At 39.5% G+C, this 18,719-nt stretch overlaps 1 protein-coding gene across 5 annotated transcripts in view; it reads left to right on the top strand.

Moving 5' to 3' along the window:
* Window positions 1-297: 297 nt before the first annotated feature.
* The window catches only part of AUH (AU RNA binding methylglutaconyl-CoA hydratase), a 114,530-nt gene continuing 96,108 nt past the window's right edge, over window positions 298-18,719 (top strand). For 3 of the 5 annotated variants that reach the window (XM_084224659.1, XM_084224660.1, XM_084224661.1), the window contains exons 1-3: window positions 298-595; window positions 9,530-9,597; window positions 9,695-9,782. In XM_084224659.1, coding sequence (XP_084080785.1) covers window positions 367-595; window positions 9,530-9,597; window positions 9,695-9,782 — 385 coding nt within the window. In that variant the 5' untranslated portion in view covers window positions 298-366. Of the gene's footprint in view, window positions 596-9,529; window positions 9,598-9,694; window positions 9,783-15,659; window positions 18,067-18,719 lie in introns of those variants that run through there. The other 2 variants (XM_084224662.1, XM_084224658.1) reach the window with 2 other exon arrangements.

The raw sequence follows: 18,719 nt of genomic DNA, 5'->3' as shown, positions 1-18,719 counted from the left end.
TCCTCTGGAGGAGGACTTAATCAGTTTCCTGGCTTTCCACCCTTGGGGACCCCAGAGTTGGATGCAGTGTTCCAGACAGGGTCTGACCAGGGCGGAGCAGAGGGGCAGGATACCACCCTGCTGCCCACGCTGTTTTTGACGCGGCCAGGATGGGGCTGGTTTTCCGTCAAGTTTCAGATCTCCCCTGACTGAGGAGCCAGGCCCGGCCGGCCCGAGCCGCCCCCTCCCCGCGGCCCCGGGCGGCGGCGGCGGCGCGGTGAGGGGAGGGGAAGGGGGAGCGGCGCCCCGTGCGTGCCGCAGCCGGTCACGTGGGCGGCGGGACCGGGGCCGGGGCCGCGAGAGGCTGAGGCGGCGCCGGCAGCAGCGATGGCGGCGGCGGCGGCGCTGGGCGGGCTCGGCCTCCTGCGCGCCCGGCTCAGGCTCGCAGCCGCAGGCAATGCGACCTCCGCCGCCCTCGGCCGAACCGGCCACCCCGCGCCCCCGCTGCGCGGAGGCATCGCCGCCGCTTGTCTCCCCTCGGCCGGGAGGAGCTACGGCTCTCAGGCGAAGGAAGAGGAGGAGCTGCGCGTCCGGTACCTGGATGATGAGCACAAAGGTAACGAGGGAAACGCGGCTCGGCACCTGCTGTCCCGGCCTGGCCGGGTGACCCCTGCGGGCAGAGAGAGGGCGGCCCTGGGGGAGCTGACCCGCGGCGAGGGGCGGGAAGAGAGCGGTGGCTCCTCCTTCTCCTTGTCACCGCGGCCGGGGATGCGTCGCAGAGTGCTGGGAGCTGCCGGCATGGCAGTGGCAGAACTGGGTCAGCTTGGTCCTTCTTGGCGCTTCACTGCATTGTAGAACGGTTCGGGCTAGAAAGGACCTTGATTACTATCTGGTTCGAACTTCACCGTCGTGGGCAGGGACCCCTGTACTAGACCAGATGTGCTTAGAGCCCCATCCAGCTGGGCCTTGAACACCTCCAGGAATGGGGCATCCACAGCTTCGGCGGGCAACCTCTTTCAGTGCCTCACCACCCTCCCAGTAAAGATTTTCCTCCTATTAACTAATCTAGATGTATTTTCTTTCAATTTGAACCAATTCCACCTTGTCCTGTTGCTACATGCTCTTGTAAATAGTCTTGCCTCATCTTTCATGCAGATTCCCTTCAGGTACTGGAAGGCTGTGGCTAGGTTACTTCAAAGCCTTCTCATTTCTACACTGAACAGTTCCAATTCTGTTAGCCTTTTTTTATAGGAGAGGTGTCCCATTCTTATCATCTTGGTGGCCTCCTCTGGACTCACTCCAGTTCCATGTCCTCCCTGTGCTGGGAGCCCAGAGCTGGATGCAGGTTCCAGGTGGGCTCTGACCAGAGCAGAGCAGAGGGGCAGAATCCCCTCCCTGGCCCTGCTGCCCACGCTGCTCTGGATGCAGCCCAGGACACGTTTGGCTTTCTGGGCTGGCAGTGCCCAAGGTTGGGTCATCTCCAGCCTCTCATCCACCAGCACCCCCAAATCCTTCTCCCAAGGGCTGCTGTCCGTCTGTTCATCCCCCAGCCTGGGCTGGTACTGGGGATTTTCCTGACCCAATGGTGCAGCACCTTGCACTTGTTAAACTTAATGAGATTCCCATGGGCCGACTTCATGAGCTTGTCTAGGTTGCTGTGGATGTCATCTTGTCCTTGAGGTGTGTCAACAGCATCATCTTCCAGAATACTGCATCATACGTACTGTGTTTGTGAGGTACACCTCTGTGAACTGGCATCTGTTTGCCACTCTAATTGTGAGAAAATGAAGTTTAGCAGCAAATGTCTAGAGTCATGCTGCTTCAGACATCAGTTTTGTGCTTCTGTGCAGGGGGCAAAGAGGGCATAAAACTGATATCTGTGTTTTCAGTGGTGGAAGGTAGGGTTTCAGTATTCTCTCATCTCATGCCATTCTCCTTAATAATAATCTCATCACTTTTTTCTGCTCAACTATACCAAGAGTCTTATTTTAACTCACCTGGTTAAAAAAAGAAAGAAAATCTGTGCTCCTTACTGATGTGCAGCCATTGCATCACAGCACAGATACTTTGCACTTCCTCTTCTGATTTGGTGCTCTCTGGATTTTGAAAGTGTTCTACTTTGGTGTTTTCACTTCCTCCCCCTGTGGATGCAGCAGGGCTAGGAATGGTGGAGAAGTAAGTGCATCTGTTCCTGATGATTTATTTCTCTAGCCATGGTGTTACGCTTGTTTTTATGGAGAGGGCCATAGCGTAGGGTCTTGGTATCTGCAGCACGTGAATCTCTTTACATGGAGAATACATCTTGGAACCACCATGTGTTGAGATGTACAGTTTAGTTTACGTCTTTGAGACGTAACTCAGCTATTTCACACCTGCTGCCAATTAAGGAAAATGCCCGTGAGTTGAGTTGCCTGTACATAGATATGTGTATATATATACAGAGAGGTAAGTCTAAAACTTTGAATTTCAGTATGAGCTTAGAAGATTATTCTTTCTTTTTCAAGGGAAAACTGTTGTTGTGCTTTCAAAAGAGGGCAGGTTTTTGTCATTATTTAGGATTGATGTACAGATGATATAATCTGATCCTAAAATTATCTTCTGTCTTGTAGTTCTGCTCCCAACTCTTTCCACATCCTTTAAAATGTATTACTTTAGTCCAGTTTTTCCAGCTGACTGTGGAACTTAGAATTAGTTTAAAACATCTATTCAGATTTTTTTTTTTTATTTTAGGTTAAGGAAGAGACAAGACAGGAGCAAAGAAGAGTTTGTAAATTGTTAAAAGAGTATTTTTCCTTGCTTATTTTGTGCTTTACCAAGAAGTGGTAGAAAATATCACAATCTTACATAGTAATCAGCTTTAATTTCTATTACATAACAAACATAGAATTAGGCAGTGTGTTCCAGCTGTTCAATCAGCTAGGAATCATTGTTTTTTTAATGTTATGAAGGTGTTTCATACTGAATATGTAGCCTAAAGCTCCAAAACTTGGAGATAGTATTTGGAATATTAAAGCAGCTGTTGATATCATAAGGAAGGATTCAATCGGTGTATTTTTAATTAAACAATTCTGTTAAGTGGAAGGAACCTTCTTTGGTCTTTCAGAAGGACATAGAAACCAACACTGTTTTTTAGAAAAAGATAAGAACAAAGATGTAGAAATAGGCCAGAAGGAAACATTAACTTCATATGCCTTCTTCTGCAGCAGAAAGAGCAGGCAACATTTCTACAAAAGAAACATGGCTCTACTTCCTCCCTTTAGTGCTAGCACACACCATCCTCCTCACCTTATATACCAAGTTCATCTATATTTATCTGCTTACAGCCTGTAATATCTCTGCTTAATGAGGACACCAGCTCTGTAAACACCGCTGTGGTCTTTCTTGCTCTTTTCTACCCTGCCATTCCTTGATCTACTATTTCATCTTCTTGACTTTCCCAAATGGTACTCTGGTGCCCCTGTGCCCTTTTCACACCACCCCCTTACTTGCTTACTGACTTCACACACAATCAGACCCTCTTCTCTGACTGCCTTTTATGGCACACGCATGCTTGTTGATGCTGTGGTTGTGGTCTTGCATGTGCCTAGCATTTCCACGTTGCTCAGAGAGGACTGTGAATACTGGGGAGGAAGGAAAACTGGCTGTACCTGCCTCACGTACAGGCACATGTCTTGCAGCACTAGGCAAATCTTTGCCTGTCAGCAAAGTAGCGAACTGCTCTGCTTCATATCACTTCCATGTGATTTGCATGCCCCAGGTCCTGAGAAGTTGTTAAACATGAAGTAAAATGAGACTATGTTTGCAAATGCTAGTTATTGAAATTTTAACTCAAGGCTTTCCAGCTTCCAAATTTGAAATTTTACCAGAAAGGTGTGAGATTTTTGAAGAATGTGATTGAAAAATATCTGTATATTCTGCCCATGTTGCAACTTGTGAAGCTCTTAGTGTCAGTTTTCTGTGAGTAAAGATGACTGTCAGTGTATTAGTTTTTTTAAATTAAGTGTATATCTTTTACTTTGAGATTCTATTTGATCATCACTAGGGCTGAAATGTATTACAGCTATTGACATTTCAGAACTTTGCCAAATTGCATTAGTGATCCCATTACAAATTTAAATGGCCCTAGTGCTTTGGATTTTTAAGATTTAGGTGCAATTGGGAGAAATATCTTTTTAGTCTTGACTCCATTGTGGCAGTGTCACTTGCTGGAAAGTGATATAAATATTTTTAAAATTTAGATTTTACACTAGAATGACTTCTTATGGTCAAATTTCGGAGCTGGTTTTGGTTCAGTTTAGAATCAGACGGCTTTTGATCTTCATCACTTAGAATTTTAATGAAATGGAATGTGCAAAAACAAATACAGTCTTGGTTGAAGTTGTTTGCTCAGAGGTTGGAAACTGATAGCTAGCTTATAAATTGGAAAAACTTCCCATTCCTTTGCCATGTTTCAAGCAAGGCTGAGCAGGTGAGATCTACTAACTTAAGAAGTGTGGAAAAGGGATCAGAATTTAGAAATGAAACATGCTCAGATAGGGGATTTTGATGAGTGCTTTGGTGCTTTTAAAAAGTGCTGATTAGTACATGTCTGTATGATTTTTCATTTCAATACTTCTTGATAAGATGATTAATGAAAGCCACCAGAAATGTGCATGATATATTCAGTGTATGTTCCTGTTTTGGTTGAGAAACTAGTTAAGAATAATAAACATTTAAGTCCACTTCTCTGCCTTGGTGTATCTGAGTAGTTAAGTGAAACAAGCTTAAAAATAACTTACTTTGATCCCACTTCCACTTTACAAAGTATAATTCAGACTGTTTAAACTATATTTTTTAATTATGGAAAATTATCGTATGTAATCCAAATAAATAATAAAATAAATACAAATAAAAAGAATTCTGCAAGTACCTTATATGCAGATATATTGTATCTTTCAAACTCTGGCAAAATGTCTAATATTGGTTTAAAGACAAGATTAATTTTTAAGTAACCATTTAAATATGTTTCTACCAAACACAGAATTTTTTGATCTTTAAAATGTGCAAGATAAAAGAGATAAAAGACATTATTAAAAGTAAGATCTCCTGTGTGCTGATATAAACAGTAGTTAAACCATGATCTAATCTCTTCACTTTATTCAAGTATTAAATTTAGTGTATGCTTTGAAACCAGGATGTTTCTGGGAATTCACAGCTATTTTAAAACTATCTTCCAGATATGTATATATCCTTATTTCAGTGAAAGGCATTTCTTGCTTTTACTATGCTTTCATTTTATAATATAACTTTCATTTTTATCATATAACTTTTATAAGTTTCATTTCCTTTTTATCTTTAACACTGATAATTATACCACAAGCAGCTTTCTCTTTTGACAGGAGCAACTTGTAAGTAGAGAACATATTGTTCATTTATGTATGCTTTACCTCTAATGGTTGGCTAGGAGAGTAGTATACAGGAATATTGCTGCTTATATTAGACAACACTGGGAATCATTGTCTCTTGGAGAGCCTAGCCAGTTAAGATGAAGTTAGTTTTCAGTATGCAGATGTATTTTTAATAGATGCACATTATGTGCTGAAGTGTGTCCCAGAAATAATGTGGGAATGACTCCAAGGAAAAACTGTGACATTAATATTTGGTTTAGCATTATGTGAATGCTTATTCCTTCTGAGTAGATGTCACGTTTTTGATACTGTACACCAATGAAGCAAAGACTACTACTACTAATTTCTACTTCTATTTATTAGTGATTATTTTTTAATACATTTTCTTTCACAAGTAGAGTTTTCAAACAGTTTATTTTAAAAGATTCTGGAAAGCACATATATATATATATTTGTGTGTGTGCTTTAGGAAGAATGAACCATCACTAAATGCTTCAGATGACAATGTAACAGGTATTATTGAAAAGTCACTGCCCTCAGGTCAAGTCCCCCGTGACTGGAAAAGGGGAAACGCTGTACCCATCTTTAAAAGGGACAGAAAGCTGAAGTCTGGGAACTAGTGACCTGTGAGCCTCACCTCTGTGCTTCCCCTCTGTGAGGAACAGATTGTTCTGGAAGCTGGGCTGAGGCACATGGCGGACAGGGAGGTGATTCAAGACGGCCAGAATGGCTTCACCAAGGGCATGTCCTACCTGAGCAACTCAGTGGCCTTGAATGATGGAGTTCACTCCATCCCTGGTCAGGGGAATGGCTACAGATGACATTTATCTGGACTTCTGGAAAGCCTTTTGCGGAGTTCCCAACAACACCCTTCTTTCTAAAGTGGAGAGAGATGGATTTGATGGATGGACTGTTTGATGGATGGTTGGTTGGATGGTGGCATCCAGAGTGTAGTGGTCAATGGCTTAGGGTTCTGATGGACATCAGTGACAAGCAGTGTGCCTCAAGGCTATACTGGGACCACTGTGATTTAATATCTTCATTGATGACATAGATGGGGGGATTGAGTTCACCTTCAGCAAACTTTTAGATGATACCAAGCTGAGTGGTGCAGTTGACACACCTGAAGGATGGGATGCTATCCAGAGGGATCTGGACAATCTTGGGAAGTGGGTCCATGGGAATCTCGTGAAATTTAAAAAGACTAAGTGCAAGGTGCTGCACCATTGGGTCAGAGTAACCTCTGGTATCAGCCCAGGCTGGGGGATGAACAGATGGAGAGCAGCCCTGCCCAGAAGGATTTGGAGGTGCTGGTGGGTGAGAGGCTGGACATGACCCAGCCATGGGCACTGCCAGCCCAGAAAGCCAAACGTGTCCTGGGCTGCATCCAGAGCAGCGTGGGCAGCAGGGCCAGGGAGGGGATTCTGCCCCTCTGCTCTGCTCTGGTCAGAGCCCACCTAGAACCTGCATCCAGCTCTGGCGTCCCAGCGCAGGAAGGATAGAGTCCAGAAGAGCCATGAATATGATTAGAGGGATGGAGTACCTTTCCTGTGAAAAAAGTCTGAGGGAATTGGAGCTACTCATCCTTTGGGATGGCCTACTGTGACATTACGTTTTCTGAAGGGAGCCTGTAAGAAACAGAGAGAGGGACTTTAAACTGAAAGAGAGCAGGTTTAGTTTAGATATTAGGAAGAAATTCTTTACTTTTAGGGACTGAAAGTGATTGCCCAGAGAAGCTGTGGATACCCCATCCCTGGAGGTGTTCAAGGCGGTGTTGGATGGGCCTCTGGACACCCTGGTCTAGTCCAAGGTGTCCCTGCAGGAGGCTTGGAACTAAATGATCTTCAAGGTCCCTTCCATCCTCAGGATGCTAAGATCTTGTAGTAATGGCATATCAGAACAATAACGATTCAAATGTGACTGTAAGGCATGTCTTTTGTATGTATATCTCTGCAATACATAGGTACCCCTTGCAAACCTTTTATACTTTTCCTCATGCAATTAATTCTTGCTTCATATTTTTTTCATACTTAAATGAAAACAAATGCGTGTGTGCCATCTTTATCTTTTACTTTTGTAGAAGGAAGCAGAAGTGGTAGTTTTATGACTTGATACGACACAGCTAGGCAAAAATTGACTTCTATGATTTGTCTTCAAGGATAATTCCTTGGTATGAAAAAAAATCTTTAAAGTGCTTCAGTGTTAAGTGGAGCTTCCTCCTGAATACACTATGGTTGGTGGTGGAGTAGCAGTCTTTCGGCTCCAGCGAGGAGAAGAAAAATTCAAGTGTCATTAAGTGTTATTGCCATTAAGTATAACTTGCTTCTGAAAAGGATGCTATTTTGTGACTGAAGTATGGTTTGAGGTAATAGTTTCTCTAGTTTATTCAAGCATGGGATTTGTAGTGCCTGAAAATCAAAGTGAAGTCAGGGTGAAGGGTCTTTTTGTTGCTTTAATGTAGGATGATGCTTTTGCCGAATCTACTTGTGTTGAACATATGGAATATTTGAATTTGGAGTGATTCTCCTCCTGGAGAAGAAGTTGTAACAGCTGAAGAAAAGTGCTACAGCACCACTCTTTTTTGCTTAGCCGAATGTAAACAGATTCCTATGCAAGTGCTGAGTAACAAGCTTTGCAGGTGGTCCTGTATGAGTATCTCCAGCCATAGGTAATAAGTGTGGCAATTCAGGCTTGTAGAACAAGGGGATGAAGGTCATTTGGGTTGACCTGGCTCCACTCCCCTTTTAGGAGGTATCTATACTTAACAATTGACTGTACCTTAAGAGCAAGAAAGGCATGTGTGCTTTATTACTGCATTTGACACGATTTTTATTTGAATCTTGACAGTGGTAGCTGACAAATAGAAGACTTTGTCTTCAAATCAGTTATTGCAGAAGGAGCGGGAGCTCTTTTAAATCTTGTCTTGTCTTGCATGTGTGTGCAACATACACGCAGGAGGAAGGAGAGGAAGGGAGCTCAGACACTAATGTATCTGACCTAAGGGAGAACGGGTTTTCCAGAAACAGAAGAAGCAGTTTGACCTGAGATGACAAGGAAGGCTACAAGAGCATAATTATGTATAGATTGTACATTCAAAGCTGAGTGGTGAAGTAGTAATCACCTGGACAAACACTGAGTTTCTGGAATTCTGTTTTTTCATATCATAGGTTGGTGGCAATACTGTGGGCATTTTTGTTTAAGGCAGAGCTTTCTTTCTGCCTTTCATTCTTGGTCCTGCCCTAGTCCTTTCTTCCCCCTTATCCTTGCATTTTCTGCATAAAAGGTCCTGGCTGATAAAATGTTATCTGGGCAGGATCAGGACTGTATGCTGGTGTTTTGAACTCAGGCAGTTGTGTGGGTAGTAATTCCGGCAGTAATTGTCTAAAAGATTGCTATAATTGTGGTAAACATAGGCATTGCGAAAATAGACTTTTCAGAGTTTTCCTCTTTGATATTCATGCCTGTTAAGGTGAGGAGGGCATAATAAAGAAAATTTTTGTTTCTGCTACAACATTCAAACCAATGCACAGGTAATAAGTCAGTTAGACAATTGATCTGTAACTGGACTAAGGGAGCTGTGAATGTGTCCTTGGAGCGATGTACCAAGCACTGAGCTTGATTTTTGTGTTTCAGGGAGAATTTTTTGTTTGATTTTGTTCCTTTTTAAACAAAAATACCAATTTTTCCCTTTTTTTTTTGGTGGCATTCTTTCTGTGTTTATGACTTCCTTTTACCTGTATTGAGTTGCTGGTCTTTGCTCTGATAGCACTTCATGCTTTAAAAAGTCTCTGGAGATAGTCTCTCTAAATATGGAAATGTGTGCTTTACAATTAAGCATCTTTCCTGATGGTGTGTCAGCACTTAATGCACAAACATGAAATTTGTGCATGCAGTTGTGTAGCTCTACATTCAACCTTTGTAAGCACTATTTCCACATGATGATGTTAGGGCCCTATTTTTTGTTCTTACAGTTAGTGTAATTTCTGTTGAGTATTGAAAAGAATAAATAATTTTATTTTCTTTCAGAAAGCCAGTAGTGATTACACTAGCATTTTTTTTCAGTCCTCGATGCCTTTTGTATAATTTCAAAATAATAATAATTTACATAGATGATACATATTTCACTCCATTGTAACAATGATGTGATCTTTCTTCCTCTCCAGGAATTGTGGTGCTTGGATTAAACAGATCTCATGCCAAGAATGCACTTAGCAAAAATCTTGTAAAAATGGTAAGTGAAAAGAATAGTTTTTACTATAAAGGGGAAGTATTGGAATGAAGCACTTTAAAAAGTATTTGGTGATTCCCCTTCCTCCTTTTCTCTGTAGATGTCAAAAGCTGTGGATGCTTTGAAATCTGATAAGAAAGTACGAACTGTTGTATTCCGGAGTGAAGTCCCGGGGATATTCTGTGCTGGTATGCAAACTTAATTTTCCTAAAAAGCTGGAAATCTGTATTCTCTTATTGCACTAAAAAAAAAAAAAAAAAAAAAAAAAAAGGCCTAGATTCCAAGGAAACATGTATTTTTCATATATTAATCTCAGTAACAAAGAAAATATTTTAAAATTATTTTCCTTAATTGCTAACACAAATCAAATATTGGGTTTGTTCTGTGTCATAAAGTATTTCAAAATATATAATAGTTAAATCATTATAGTGTAAAATCATTTAATTGATCTAGACACTCTTGCAAGTATGTCAGAATAAGGTGCAAATAATTTGAGACCATATAAAGAGGCTGTGTAAAAAGCTGTATCAAACCTTTCTTTTAAATGCATTAACTTGAACTTTTAATTAAAGAAACATATGTAAACTTAAAATTTCATTATGAATATGCATGTTACTGCAGGCTGAATGTATTCTCAAATTTAAAACAAATCAAAACAAAAAGCACACACCCCAGCCCTACATGCATCTTGCCAAAGTGTTCAGAAAAGCAAGAGCCTTCAGCTACCAGATGCTGGGAAACAGAATTTGCTGACATGTCCAGATCAATTCATACAGCAGTATCTTTTATGAATATCAAGTGAATAGTCTTCTTATTTAAAAATGTTTCAACCAGTTCTTACTTTATTCAAATTTAATTTACATCCATTTGAAACAGAAAACAGAAGTAAAGAGTTTTTTCTTTCTAATACATTAATGTAACTGTCAAGAAAGAGATCAGTTCTGAAATTTTATTTTTCTGATCATTTATGTAGCTGTTATTCCTGATTGCCCCAAATAACATAATTAGTTTAGTTTTAAATGCAAAATAGTTTTTCCAATTTTTAAATACGTAATGTACCTAAGCACTTTTAGTTAAGTTTAAAATTCTTCTTCTGGCTTTTAGTAAGCCTGTTCTCATGCTGATACAGTTTGCACTTAGAAGACTTGTGAAAATAATTGTTTTGGAAAAAAGGGAATAATCAATTTAGTGCTTAGTAATACATATAAATAGGTAAAATATATATGTATTAATCAGCATATTTAATTTGAAGGTTGTATCTTGTTTTAAATCAAGAAGTTTTAAGTTTTACTAATCTCAGAAAAAAACCTGCACTTTTTAAACTGCTGAAGAACAAAGCATCAGAGCAGCACATGCAAATGGTATTTCAAGTTAAATATTATAAACTTGAAATAAAAAGATGGCTGTTGAGCTTTTTTAACTATCTTTTTTATTTGACATTCTTGAATTTTGTAATAGTGGTATATTTGAAATAGGAGAGCAGAAATACTGATTTTGAGGGAGAGTATGTCAGGTATGCCACTATTATTGTACTTATGAGCTCCAAGTATGTCTTCAGTATTCTTTGTTAGCTGTCTTTTCCGAGCTGTTTTGGTATAAAGATTTAACATACTCATTGCTGCTTCTTTGTCTGGCTTAGAAAACAAAGCAATTCAGAGTATGTATTAAGACATAACAACAGAGAAGATACCATGACATTAGGAAAGAAAATCAGTCCTGAAAAGAAGGCTGTAAAAGACAAGGGCTGGGTGGCTATGTCAGCATCTTTACCCGGAGAGTAGAGACAGGGTGTGAACTAGCCGGCTATAATTTAAAAAAAAATGATGGGTAAAACAAGTGTCCTAAGAAAGGAGATTCCTGTAGCTGAACAAGGGAAATAAATGATGTTCCAACAGTGGAAATTTAGAATGAAACAGAATACCCAAGGCAAAATTTGTTAATGTAAATAGATGAAAATTGTACAGTGGATGGATGGATTGCTTCAGTAGGTGACTTTAATGGGTGTTGCTAAAGAGAACGATAATATAGGATGCATAGTGAGATTTGGAAAAAACAGGTTGACAGCTTAGGGAAGTAAGATGAGGAGAGGAACATACTGGATGTAAGAAGGCAGTTTCTGGAGAGGACTCAGGAAATTCAGTAGAACAGAAGAAAGTGTTTTCAAACTTAAATGTTAAAGGAGAATATGTTACTTCAAGAACATTTAATTTCCTTAAAAAATGCAAGGATCATCTTGTGAAATGTCACATTTTCTTGTGCCTTATAGTGCTATTTAGTTAGGCTAAACATGGAATGTTTTTATTTTTTTGTATTTCCTTAATAATGTTTTCTTGCTAACATGTGTGGGAATGTATGTTTTTAAAAATACACTTTTATGATTATTTTTTGGACCACCATCTGATGTTTTACAGACCACATATTGGGAAACTTTGTCCTAGAATGTAGTTTCCTTTTATGTGTGGAACGCAGTCCAAGATCATTAAATCCTGCCATTCCTTAGCTATCAACACGTATCTGTGAAAGCCACAAGCCGAGTGTCTTGTTTCCTTCTAAGGCCTAGTCCACAAAACATGACATCCAGTCAATTTTCTCAAAGTAGCAGTGTGGATGATTAAAATATTTAAACTCTTTTGATGACTGATGTAGATTTGGGTATGATTTCAAATTATGGTATTTTCACACAGTGAAATCGGAGAGGGACAAAAATGGAATTGTATAAAAGAATGTAGAGATGTGCCAGAAATCATATATTTTCATTTCTGCGTAAAAATTCACTTTGAGTCTTTACCTACTCTTTTCTTTGTGTCTCCTTTTTAATACTTTATACATCCATGGGTGCAGAAAGCTCCTCATTAATGCTCTAGTGCTGATCAAAAGGGACGCCCAGAAAGCAAAGCCTTGCATGTCTGGGGTTAAGGGTGTCTGTGATTATGCATAGGCTATGTCTTTCAGTAATTACATCTGTAAGGGCTGCTTGTGCTTCCATTAGAAATGCTCTGGCGCTGAGTCACTTCTTGGCTCCTTACTTTCTACATCTGAAATCAAATAAGTTAAGTATTGGTCTTTCTGGAGTGAGCATGTATGACCAGTCCTGGCCTATGTAAGCTGAGGCTGTGTACTAGCACTATTCTGCAGCCAAAGTAGGTGAGTCTATAAAGGAATCTATTTATTTTTGGACAGTGTTCCATTCTTGAGGAAGGCATAGGCTCATGCATGGAATAAGGCAGGTGTCCCATGGGTAAAATGTCTGTGATCAAGTAATCACGGGCTGTGCTGTGTTCACACAAGGGTCCAAATTACATTCACATAGGCAGTTTGAATAGCTTGATTTTTCATTATTAATATAATTTTAACATATGTATATTATTGATACTGCTGAGATACTTTTTGTGAGGAGATTTTTAGGCTTTTTTCATCTTCAAGATATTTCTGGAGGTAAGTCTGCATAATAGTGTTGAGTGATACAGTACTGTGAGGAAGAGAGGAGGCAGTACCCACAAGTTTTTGCAAAATCTAATTTTGTGTCAGCGTGTCTGCAGAATGGATAAGGTTGGAAGAGACTTCAGTGATGTCAGCTGGTCCAACCTCACTGCTCAATCAGAGTAATTCTGGAGACGGTCTTAGAGCTTCTTCTAATTTTAACTACATGAGGTCAAAAAAAAAAGTACAAGTAAAATATTTGTTTAAGAGCAGTTTTTTCAGTTTTCAGATAGTACTTGAGTATGGCTTTCATCTGAAGACTTGAACAAGCTAATATTCCACCTTAAAGCTTTTGTTGTTCAATTTTCTAAGGCTTTGAATAGAAGCTGAGATAATATTTATAGAACTTCTAGTTATTATAGAATTTTACTTTTGGATATATTTTGGCTGAAGCTGAAGACTGCTGCATGATTCTAGGTCTCCTGCTTTCCTTTATTTTTTTGCCATCTTACCCACTCGTCAGTATGTTTGATTATGTGAAATAGGGATTATGCTATATTTTGCAATTGAAAACAATAGGAACAAGTTATAATATTTCCTTTTAAAAAGTTTTATGGGTTGATGTTTAGTGATTAAAGAAACAGATTCTGATTATATTCTTTCCTTCTACCTTTTTGCTTGCTGTTCGTTGTATTGTTGGTTTTCCTTGTTATGTCATGTTCCTCCGCCCTTCTTTTCATGTCCAGTCAAGACAGCATTAAAAAACTATATTCTTCATGTATTTGTCTCAGGTAGTAACTTACTGGGCCATAGTCCATTGGTTCAATTTACAGGTCATGCTAATAAATAAAACCTCTTGCTTACCCTCTGGTGCCTAAACAACCAGGACAATTCCTTAGCTCTTACTGTCCAAGTCTGGTCAGAGATCATTTCTCTTAAAAATCCACATGTGAGTTGTCAGTTTCCCTGCATCCCTCTGTTCTCTGTTGATAGGCAGAAAAAAATCCTACTATCTCCTAAAGGAGAAAAGGACTAGAGGAACACACTGCTTCTTGATTTTGATTTGCCTGGGAGAGTTAGGAGAGCTTTCTGTTGTAACTTATAACTTCTTGAGACTTTTGTGGTGACTGTGTGTAGAGGGTATTTAGAACTGTCTCTCTTCAGGACTGTTTTTTCGGAGTGAGCTGGACTGTATGATAGGTGTTGTGAGGTTGATGGGTTATTTGCTTTGTATATGTGTGCATGCAAAGAGAGCAAGCTTTGGAACAATTTTTACTGTTCTTTGGAGACCTTATTTCAAAAATCTTTGAGACATATCAGAATACAGACAGTTAACTTTTTGCTGTTGTTGTAACAGGCTTTCAAGAGAGTTTGAAAAATTTTGGTATTTGAGCTCTTTAAACCACTTTGACCTAAAAGTTACTGCAGCTTGGCCAATAAAGTCCCTTCTTGGAAAAGCAGAAATCTCTGTGCCAGAAAAATTCACTATTTGAATCTGTGGTATGAGTAAAGCCAGCCCAAATGCTTTTCCTGTTGGCATAATTTGTCTGCATCAAAATTTTGTTTCTGTCAGAGTTGAATTGGCTATATGGAGTTTAATTCCCGGCTGCCACTTCCAGCTGGTACAGTTTTTCTGGCAGAAGTTTATGAAGCAGACAAGCTTGGTAGACCAGATCCTTGAAGACTTCTTTGTTTATGAGGTTTTGGTATGGAGGAGTAGAGGAGTTTCATAATAGCTCTCAAATACTTGACCTACTCTTATTTTTATAGAACTAGCAGGAGTAGTAGGGAGGTATTACTGGGGATGTAATCTCCTTTTTTTTCTTGCAGTCTCTGTTATGCAAGCAAGGAGGAGTGAATACTTTCCCAGACCATATTTGGTTCTCCAGATTTCAGCTCCTGCACCAGAAACTGAGAAGAGATTTTGTGTATTACTCCACTCTTCCCTCTTAAGCATTCAGATCACACATGAAAATGTTTTAGTGTCTTCTGAATATTTCTGTTGCAGCATGTACCTTTCATTTCCCCAAATAAATGCCTTATGATGTAGACTGTAGCTAGGTTCTTCCCTCTTTCTCATTCCAAGCTTTCACCAGTGTTCAGATGTCGAATGCTGTTAGCTACTTGTTGACTATTAGACTCAACAACAGTTGCAGTTCTCCTAGGTCAACATCAGTGGCAGTAAATGCGTTAGGTTGGTCAGCCATGTGGCAGCTCTGTCTTGTGAGTGTGCGCAGTTATCTGTTACATTTGGGCTCTACAGCTTGCTTTGTCCTATGTAGATGATTTTTCTTCTTAATTTTGATGTTGTCTTTCTGGAATGATTAATTCCTGTCATTATTTTCTAGAGCACCTGTTGAACGACTTAGCCAATAGAGAGTGCAGTTAGGATTGTGGTTTGATCCTCTAGTCTATATGCAGAAAAAAATCCCAGTAAGAAAAACTGGTTTAAGTATCTTTCTTTTGGAAGTACCTTAGTCATCTAACTCCAAATGCTCCTCTGCTACCAACAACACATACTAAATTTCAGAAGTAATTGGAATGACGGTGGATTTTTCAGAGCTAAAAAATGCAAAAAGGAGTTTTCCAGGTTTTTCAGTAAGAATATGAAAATCTAACAATGTTCATTTTTTTTTGATTTGCAGAAGACTGATCCATTCCTGATGAGGAAGCAGGCACAAAGAATATTATAGGAAATTGGGTGAGACTGTATGCAAGAGTGCAGTCTTCAAATCAGCATCTAATCAACTAGGAAATTTTAAGCTAATAATCACTTGTCTTCTCATTGGTTGGTGCAATGTCTTACTTGAGAAAATGATAGAATTTGGTTTTCATTTGTTCAGCTTTCTGAAAGTTATTCTCCAGATGGGAATAGAGCTTCTAAACTAATGTATTTAGTTGACATGGGCCTCTCTGAGAAAAGACCAGGAGCTGTCCTGGTACTTGATAGAGCAAGCTGCATCCAGTTCCAAAACAAACCTGTGACTGCTCAATGCTGAGTCTTTAAGAGATGCTGGTGGCACCTCTGTGATAACATATATATTAGAAATTGTAAAGAACCATGTGCAGCAGCCATGAGAGAGGAGTGAGAAAAAAATGGAATAGGAACAGCCCTGCAGACCACCAGATCAGAAGCAAGGAAGGGGAGGAGGTGCTTAAGTGCCAAAAGAGATTCCCTTGCAGCCAAAACAAGACCACGTCAAAACAGGTTGATATCCTGAGCTCATGGAGGACCAATCTGGAGCAGATATCCACACTGCAGGCCATGAGGAACCCCCATGCTGAAGCAGGTGGACACACCCTGATGGAAGCTGCAGCCCATGAACAGCCCAGTCAGGAGCAGGGTCCTGGCAGAGTTGTGACCTGTGGGAGAGCAGCCTATAAAGGAGCAGATGCTCTGGCAGTTGTGGCCCATGGGGGACCAATGCTGGAGAAGTCTGTTTCTAAAGGACTGTGCCCTGTGAAAAGGACTATGCTGAAGCAGTTCCTGAAGAACTGTGTCTCCCGTGGGAAGTCCTGGGAAAGACTGTATTGTGTGGGAGAGATTCTATGGTGGGGCGGGGAAGAAGAGTGAGGAGGAAAGAGTGGCAGTGATGAAGTGTTATGGTTGAATTGCAAACCCATTCCCCCTCCCTTTTGCTCCTCCACAGGGAGGGGTGGAGGAGTTAGTAACAAAGTTAAACCAGGAAAAAAGAAAGAATGGTGGGGGGAAGATGGATTTATTTTGGTTTCTCACTGTCTACCTTTTATTGCCAATAAATTAAATTTATTTTTCCTACGTCCAGTCTGTTTTGTGCATGATGGTAGCAAATGAGTGATCTCCCTGTCTATCTTGATCCGCGAGCTTTAATTGTATTTTCTTCACTATCTTACTGAGGAGGGGAACTGGCAGAGAGCCTAAATTAACCTACAAATCCAGTTATTGCAGATTTTTCAAAGTAAGATTGAGGGAAGACCTTTATTCTTGAAGAGCTATGAATTGAGAGTGGATTAGTTATATAAAGTCTCAGAGGAACTTGTGTAAAAAATAGTCTAAAATAGAAGTAGTCAGGAAGATTTTTCTCCACTTGAGCGAATAGTGATCAGAGATGTGTAATAAATATGGTATAGAAGTTAAAGTGGAATAACTTCCAACAGGAAAATCTGTAACTACTTGGTTCTTTCTTCTATCCCTTACTTGAGGGGCAGGATATTTTTTCTTTAGGCTTGTGTATGGCTTCTGTTTAGATGATTCACTCTTCCTACCTTGTGTGCTCTGAAGACTTGTGTTTGAAATATTGTGTGTCCTTCTCCAGGTTTGAAGTTCTCTAATGACACCTTGAGTTCAGTTACTCCTTTAGTATCAGGAGCAATTTATAAAAATACTGTATTTCTGTCTGGGAGGGATTCCATTGTTTCGCTAAATACAGTTTGAATTGAAGGTACTTTCAACCAGTGTGTACTTACCTCCTGTGTCAAAGATTTCTAAGGATCTAGTGAAAGTAAAGGCAACTTAATTAATAGCTAATATTACCATAGCATAAAGCTTTTTTTTGAAATAAAGCTTCTGGTAATTGGATATATTCAGCTGTAATGCTAGTTGTGGATATTTCTATGCCATTTTTCTTACTTTCTTGGTCTTGAATGAGCTGTAGACCATATCTTACTGTGATTTGTGCACACAAATGAAAAAAAAAATTAAGATCAGGCTATTAGTGAAAGCTAAATTGTGAGCTTCACCTAGAGAGTCATCTTTTTAGCAGTATTTTTCCTTGATTGATGCAGTTTTGAGATTTGCTTTTTCAAGCTGGTGAAACAACATCTGACCATTCAGTCTCTTCTGTGGCTTGTGACATCTGATAAAAAATGGAAATGTAAAAGTTTATTTATTCCAATGATACAAGCATTCTTCTTTTGCCTTCCTCAGTAGGATTGAAGCCATCTTGAACTTAAGATCCATGCTATTGCTTAAAATTGACTAAAAAGATCCACATCTGTCTGAGTTGGTTCTCTGGTTGTGTGGTGAGCTTTGCCAAACTGAATCAACATTTTGTAGAGTTACCTAATTTGATTGATCAAGCTAGTGCTTTACTGGTATAATATTTTCCAAAGGCTGGGTTCTGTAATACAGTTATGTGGAAATACAGCACCTCCTTCAGTCACTGGAAATATGGGATTATTTTATGTGATGGATATCTGTCTTTGAAACCTATTTTGAGCAACAGAAGATTATAACAAATACAGTAATATTTGGTATCATTCAGCTGGCTTATGTGTTCTGGGAAGTATACAAGCAGGATTAAAGTGTATCTTTGGCTGTTGGAGAACAGAGTAAGGGTGATATACCTGCTGATTTAAAAATATATTTTAAAAAATTTTTCTGCTTTAGTAGTTTAACAAATTGCCTTGGGCTTTTAGTCCATTAAAAGAAATGCACACAATTAATGTGGTATTTTATGGAAATGTTTTTTCCAGTGAAAGCCATGTAAAATACTAAAAATATTAAGTTTTAGGTAAAAGATATTTTTCTGAGGTAGTGTTATTTGGTTAGTTCTTTTTCCAGAGGGAAAAGGAGAACAAGAAAGGGAGTGATTTTCCAAAAGCTATCAAAAATTATAAAAGCATGGGAAAAATTGATCAAGTGGAATGCCTAAAATTGTTAAATTGAAATATTTGGTACAAAGTAATTTGTTATGTCTGGAGAAGTAGTTACAAATAAACATAAT

Source organism: Fringilla coelebs (genome assembly GCF_963513975.1).
Source record: "Fringilla coelebs genome assembly, chromosome: Z".
NCBI lineage: Eukaryota > Metazoa > Chordata > Aves > Passeriformes > Fringillidae > Fringilla > Fringilla coelebs.
Note: the sequence above shows the minus strand (reverse complement) of the source record. Positions and strands in the feature narration are given on the sequence as shown.